Below are 7,510 nucleotides of genomic sequence, written 5' to 3' on the forward strand. Positions count from 1 at the left end.
GCAATATTTATAGATGCAATTCCTATCTCCCCTGAGCCACTTGGTTTACAGATTTGTAAACAACTATTTCCCTTGTAAACAACTATTTCTCTCAGGCTCTTGAGGACTTTTGCTCCAATTTGGGTATCATTTCTCCCACACTGCCTCCCCTATGTGAGGAGAGAATCCCACCTGCACAGCTGGGCTGGAGGCTGCTCACCCACCCCCTGTGCCACCCTTGCCCCTGTTCAAGGGCCACCAGCCCCCCGCAGATGTGCCCCCCAGAGGTGACACCACAGGGGCTGTCCCCAGCAAAGCCCCTTTAAGGGACACTTCAGGGCAGCCACGGGAGGCACGACATTAATTTTAGCCTGGAGCACTGCCAGGGGTGCAGGGCAGCTGCTGCAGGCGGCAGGGGGGGCAGTGCCTCCACACCCTGCCCTCCCCCGGGTCCTCCCCCAGCAGAGCCCCAATTCCCAGCTCCGTGACCGTCCGGAGCCAAGCTGGCAGCAGAGCAGCCATGGCAGAGGAACAGACTGAGCTGGAGGAGAGGATCATCATCAAGGACCAGCACACCAAGGAGATCGACCTGGTGAACAGAGACCCAAAGCATATTAACGAGGACGTTGTGAAGGTAGGACTTTCTCAGCACTGGTTTTTTAGAAGCATCACTGCCTCCTTAATGTAATCAGTATATTGCATTAAGTATTGCCACTCTGTATTTGGTTTAACCTCAGCCAGGGCTGTAAATCACTGGTATACGCGCCTCAAGAAGCAGCATTATCTTGGGCTGCAGGGAGGTACCTGCTGCAAGCCCCAACCCTGCTGCTGGGGCGTCCAGACTCCAGCCGGGTGGCTGTGTGCTGTGCATGGCTCCAATTAACACAATATTTCCCATTCCTTGAATGCACTCTCCAACTTCACGGGCTGTAGCTTGAAAATTTATGGAGACGCCCTCCTTCATACCAGTAAGTGGGGAGCCAAAAATAAAACAGGGTCAGCCCATATCACTGATTTAAAGAGAACCTTGGAAAAAGACTGCTAATCTTCAAGACCTGACAATCTGAGCACCAGAGCATTTAGATACGTGTTGTCCTATTTGGAAGAAGATTGCTTCTCCCACAGGGCAGCAGGAAGGCGCAGCAAGCCTCCTCTGTCTATTTTTGATCAAAAGGAGTTCTCACTCTAGCTGAACAGGGAAGCATTTTCCCAAACGCTGACCACTGGAGCTTGGTTGCTCTAAGCTTTGTTAGCATTATGCTAAAGATAATTTTGGCCCAAAGAAGAACAGGAGGAGATGGAAGGGGTTTGTTAAAGCTGTATTGAGAGATCAAAGAGGGTGACATGCCAGAAAGGACAAAGCCTGCTCCCAAAGGCTTTGGAACTGGCCATGACCTTGGTCATACTGGTGAAATCCAAGCTTGCATTTGTGCATTAAAACACTATTACAGCTAAAACTGTGGGCTGGCCAAATTAAAAGCCCCCCAGATGAGCTGTGACAGCCATAGATGGGCACCCTTCTGGCACAGCAAGACGTGCCTGTGACAGCTGCCAGGCACCTCGGTATCTCAAGCATGTTCCCAGCAGCGCGTCCCACATCTGTGCTGCACCATGCCAGCACGTCCCAACAGCCTTGGCCCAGGGCGTGGAAGTGCACCAGGCTATGGGCAGCACCACCCTGCCATCAGTCACGCTGCTGGGGTGGCGAGGACCGGGACAGCCTTCAGCCCGGCTCACCCCCAGTGCCAGGCAGCACTCCGGGGCACACCTACCCGCTCCCCAGCTTGGGGATATCACCAGCTACCACTGAGGGGTAATGCCAGCACCTTCCAGGCCATCCCTAACCCCTCACACCAGCCCTGTTCCCCACCCCTTCTCCCGCCTTTTCCCACTCAGGGATCCCCAAACACCTGTAAGAGGATTTTCAAGCTCACCTGCTTACATGGCCACACTGCTGCTTCATCAGCTTTAGAAGTTTTCAGAGCATTCCTCTCACCTTAAAGACGGCACAGCCAACAAGGCTGGGGAGGGAGAGCAGAGCCAGCCCCGAGGCAGGGAGTACAACTCACCCCGCTGCCGCTCACCAGCGTCCCAAAGGGAAAGCCAAAGCCTCCCCGCTCTCTAGTGGGCAGCAACACACTCAAACACCCTGGACATTAAAGCATATAACGCTCTTAAAGCACAGCAGGTAGCGAGGCATCCAGCGGAGGGAAGCAGGAAAGCAGAGTGGTTTGCAGGCTGAAGGGTTCACATGGCCATAGATAAACCCATCCTGGGCATTAAGGCACAGCAGCCAGAATTTGAGACCACGTTACAGTTACAGCAGTGGCACCGGCCACGGGACCTTTGCAGAGCTTTAAAAGCCTCCTCCCAGGCAAAGCAATGGAGCAATCGAGCAGTACCTGTGTCTGCTGGTCCCTGAACACTTCGGGGTCATGCCCAGACTCAGCTCAGGATTTGGCCTCTCCACCGCTCCTCTAGACCCACTCTTCTGGTGCACTGTTAGCAACAGAAGCAGCAAAGCAGAGACTCTTTTATAGCCTGCTGCTCCCTTCATTAATTGATCCCCTGATGAGCTCATCAGGCACTCAGGCAGCTGTGCAGTGACCTGCTGCTCGGTTCCCAGCCCACCTGGGCAGCAGGGCTTTCCCGGGAGCTGCTGACAGGAGCTCCAGGACCAGCTAACCTGGCTGCCGATTCCTAGTCTGTGTCAATATTCCACTCCGGGAAATTAAAGACAATGCAGAATGATTTTATGATCAAAGTGCTTCCAAAACCAGAATGAATATTGCAATTTAACATAAATGAACAAACAGACACATTAGCTTCCCAAGGAAAGGCCATGCTATTTTTCAAGACAAATAGCTTGGCTCACATATTCCCTAGAAATGAGTTACACCACAATGAGATCGCTAGGCGTAGTTCAGAGGGTTTTGAGAATATTTGTCATTCAGAGACACTCCCAATGCCTGCACATAACAGCACTATCCCTGTAAGGGCATGGCTGAGCTGATCTCTCTCCCTCTTCAGACAGAATGCAGGCAGACAGAATTGGGCACCTTGTCTCCACATATATAAATAAATAATCGTAAATCAAGAGGGATGTTGGATTTTTATTAGCACAAACCACCTTCTTGCCGAGCAGGCAGCCCATGTCCCTGCATGCTAAAAAAGGGCAGAACAGGCTCTTGCCTCCTCTGGAGTCAACACGCCCACGCACAGCTCCTGTTCCGAGGGCTCGTGCCTGGCCCCAGCACCTGGAAGCACCGTCCACAGCTCAGGGTTTGGGACCGGGGAATGTGTCCCGAGGCGGCCAAGCCTGGATTTTTGTGCCATGGGTTAAGCCTGCGTGCCGTGCTGCCCACGGGCTGAGGCCAGGCAGGGCCAGGCAGTGCCGGGAGCCCTGTGCCATCTCCTGCTTGCACCTCTGCAAGGGCAGGGGCTCTCCTGCTGCACCACAGGGTTCATCCTTGCTCAGCGGGGTGCAGGGGATCCGTGTGTCCCCCCAGCACAGCCCTGGCTCTCTCCAGCCCCCTCCATTTGGGCTGTCCTCTTGCATTGCAGCGGATCCTCGTCCTTGCACTGGAGCCCTTGCTAACTCCCCCGCAGCCCCCCTACCTCCATCTTCTCTCCTCCCAGGTGGATTTTGAGGATGTGATAGCTGAGCCTGTGGGAACATACAGTTTTGATGGCGTCTGGAAAACCAGCTACACCACCTTCACCGTCAGCAAGTACTGGTGCTACCGGCTGCTCTCTGCCATCCTGGGAATCCCCCTGGCAGTCATCTGGGGCTTCCTCTTTGCCCTCATCTCCTTCTGTCACATCTGGGCAGTGGTGCCCTGCATCAAGAGCTACCTGATAGAGATCCAGTGTGTCAGCCGAATCTACTCCCTCTGCATCCACACCTTCTGCGACCCGCTCTTTGAAGCACTCTCCAAGATCTGCAGCAACATCAGAGTTGCTCTCCGGAAGGAGATCTAGGTCCCTACAGCCGCCCCAACCAGCCCTCACACAACCACCCCTCTGCACAGGTTCCCCTGGCTCCTGCAGCATGCCCTGCCTTCTGGCACATGGACACCCGTGCCCAGGGACCTGCGCAGTGCAGCAGGGCCCCACGGCAGAGCTGGCTGTCGGGGATGCTCCCTGCAGATGGAGGCATGCTGGGCTGCTCCTTACTCTATCCGAAAGCCAGCAGCTTTAGGAGAAAAGAAGCCCATTGAGGCTCGGCAAGCAGCCCAGGGAGAGCCCTCTGCTCTCCAGGACCCCCCCGCATCATGCCCTGCTCCTGCAGGAGGGACCGCAGCATCTCTTGGACCACAGCTCTGGGCCAGGACCTGCAGCTGCAGAGCGAGAAGCAAGGGTGCAGAGATGCTGCTGGACAACAGACCAAACCCTGCCTGCTTCTCCATCCCTTCAGTCTAGCATGACACTAAGAGAAATACTTGCATATGAATTATTATTTGCTGCAAATAATTGTTGTTGTGGAAGCTTCTGTATTAAATCACACTGCACAAAAGTTTTGTGGATAGAATAGTGAAAACAAACTTTTCTTTTCATGTGTCTCTGCATTTCAGCAAAGCTTTGAAATCCAGATCAATTAGTGCATGAAATGTTGTGTCTGCCTCCTGGGAGTATGTGCTGGGCCTGGGCCACCAGCAATTGCAAAACCACTTGTGGCAGCATGACACTCACTATTTAATTACGGGGCATCATTATGGTTTGTGGTCAGGATTCAACGGGCAGTACAATACAGGTGGGCAGCTGTCCCGTGCATCGCCCGTGAGCGCGCTGGGGCTGCAGAGAGGGCAGCCGGGCAGCACCATGGGGAGTAATGACAACAACTGGCTTTGGATAATATTGCTTGAGAAATGACAAGCTTGGCTTTAAGTAAAGCTTTGGCTTGTTTCTCAGGGACAATATTTACTACGTGCTTGCTTGTTTGATGCTGGGTAAGCTCTAGCCTACAGCAATGCATTTATCCTACGCGGCGAGGGCTGTCCCTCTGCTCCTGCTTTAGCTGCCGTCCCGGCGCTGGAGGAGACCCGCGTCCGACACGCTGCCTCGTGCCTTTCCCTCCAGCCGGTCCCCCTCCCACAGCATCCCGCGGGGCTCGCCCAGATGTGCCTGCGGGAGCAGAGGAAGGAGCCTCCTCCGGGACACTGCCCGCTCCCAGCCACCCCGGTGCCAGTGAAAACACAGGGATGAGGGGAAAAAAGTCCAGTTGGGAGCTCTTTCCTCCTCTGTATTGTCAATTAATTTGTTTAGTCTATCTTCCATGAAGCCGTACTTTAACTTTGAGGCACTTAAATGCTTTTTTGGCTCTGACCTTAAGTGCTTTGCTGAATCAGGGCCCAGGAGGTCTCGTCATTGAGAAGTTATTCTCAGTTGTATTCATGTGCTTTTTTCCCTTGGCTTCCAACAAAGACTTGGAGCCAAAGTCTCTTCTAGTGCCATGCTGAGGACAAGAGCGAGCCAGATTTTCTACTGGTGCTCTTCCAATGGCTAGGGATTGTGGACTTCCATTATCCCACAGCTAGAGCACCCATGCTCTAGCAACACTGGGCCTAGAGATGGATGGAGTGATACAAAAAATAAAAAAAGATATTTAGATATTTGTAGGGGGAAAAAAGTCTCCAAAAACACTTTATCATAAGCATTTTTTAAAGCTTTTTGTGGGAATAAAAATAATTTAAAACGATACTGGGATTATATTCTTTTTAATTTTTTTTTTGTTCTAGTCGTTCACAGCCTGAACCCAAAAAACCTCCAAAATTCTGATCTCCCCACCGCAGTGATCTATGGGCTCCCCGCACATGGAGCACAGGCCACTCACGCGTCAGCACCTCTACTTTGCTTTTGACCCTTATGAAAAGTTTTTCGGCAGTGTTTGATATCCTTCCACAGTGACAAACCTGGAGCTCCTCTCCCCGTCCCCCGTCTCGCCGCAGCCCGGGGACAGCGCAGGAGCTCGGCCGTGGGCTGGAGCGTCACCCCCCCACGCGTGGGGGCACGGCCCCGCCTGCCTGACCACGTAACCACAGCCAGTAATTGCAACCAAGGCTGGCAAGGCAATGCCCTGCCTCTCCCAAAGCTTCCTCCTTGCCCTCTGCATCAGTCCTGGTAAAATCTATCGCCACGTTGCGTTTCCTTCCTGGCAGACAGAGGATGCGCCAGGTCCCCGGGTTCACGATAAAATGGGACACCCTCCCTCCTTGTTTTGTGCAGGAGCTTATTACTCCCAAGGAGAAAGAAGGTGAACATGGGTGGAAAATGCTATGTGCTTTCCTAAGGATTTAAACCAGTCTGGTAAAATATGCTGAGACTGAATCTGCTGGGCTGTATTCAGCAAATGTGCCGCGAGCTCACGTGAGGCTACTACAAAAAAAGTCAAAGGAACGCCAGGACATGAAAGGTGAAAATGTACCTGTTGATGACAGTGAAAAAATAAAGTACACATTTAAATGCATTTTTCATATTCATTCCCCACACGTAAGGCCAAATCACATTACCCTTTGACTGCATGCAGGCCTTGCTTCTGCGCATCCCCCCCCCGGCTGCAGATCCGGGAGGCGGCGGGAGCAAAGGCGGGACCGTCCGTCTGCAGCCGCCGGCTCCCACTGCCACCCCCCGAAAGCTCCCGCTGCCTTCAGCCAGAGCTGCGCTTCACCCCGGCTGTCCCACCCGCCAAAGGCTGTGTCACAGCTAGCTTCATGCTATGGAATAAAGTGCTGTGCAGATCTTAAGTGCTTGGTGCGGTACTCTATAAACAAAAGCTTTGTTACACTTGAGTATACTTGGGTCTTGTGTTTAAAGCGTTGTTTCCCATCGGTTTCCTTCATTTTCTTAGTCGAGTGCTCCTTCTGCACTTCCCCTCCCGCTTTCCATCAAGACACAATCAGAAAACTTTATTTACAGGTATTTCTTAACAATAAAAAATCCATGCCATAAGCATGACCTTGTGCGTTACAGAGCAAGAAAATTGCATTGGTGTAAAAGACTAAATGCGATCTGCAGTAAACCCAAAGCAAAAGCTTGGCCTCGGGGGACTCGCCAGGAGTTTTTCCATTAAACCCCATGGAGTCCAGCTGTAATCCCACATGCCTGCCTTCGGAGAAGCTTTTGAGCACAGTCAGCAAATGTGTTATTGCACAGATCCCCTGACCCTGCAGTCGTGTCCGCTCCCCTGGCTCCTGCTGGCCTGTGTGCGCAGCCTCACACAGCATATGGAGCAGAGTTGGGGGGGGTTAGGGACACCCGGGCATTAGTGTTGCCCCCTGGGAGGCTTGTCCCCAGCCCTGTCCCCGCTGCTCCCCCCAGCTCATGGCAGCAGGACTGCCGTGCTCTGTGCCGGCAGTGCCACCAGCGGGCCCAGGCTGGGGGAAGCAGGGCTGGCACCGTGCAGGGATGCAGGGATGGGGCTGCCTCTGCCCCACAGCGCTTCAAGCGAAGCAAGCGTACCCATGTTGAGAGAGCAGTGCCAGCGGCTCTGCCCCAGCCAGGCCCTGCCATTCCACGGGATTACTGCGGCCAG

At 53.4% G+C, this 7,510-nt stretch overlaps 1 protein-coding gene across 1 annotated transcript; it reads left to right on the forward strand.

The window, feature by feature from the left end:
• Window positions 1-407: 407 nt before the first annotated feature.
• On the forward strand, window positions 408-4,507 carry CAV3 (caveolin 3). The gene is made up of 2 exons (XM_009320091.1): window positions 408-613; window positions 3,619-4,507. The coding sequence occupies exons 1-2, from the start codon at window positions 500-502 to the stop codon at window positions 3,958-3,960; spliced, it is 456 nt and encodes a 151-aa protein (XP_009318366.1). The 5' UTR covers window positions 408-499; the 3' UTR covers window positions 3,961-4,507.
• The last annotated feature ends 3,003 nt before the right edge of the window (window positions 4,508-7,510 follow it).

The sequence above is a fragment of the Pygoscelis adeliae genome, unplaced genomic scaffold (genome assembly GCF_000699105.1).
Source record: "Pygoscelis adeliae isolate BGI_AS28 unplaced genomic scaffold, ASM69910v1 Scaffold302, whole genome shotgun sequence".
In the NCBI taxonomy this organism is placed as follows: Eukaryota; Metazoa; Chordata; class Aves; order Sphenisciformes; family Spheniscidae; genus Pygoscelis; species Pygoscelis adeliae.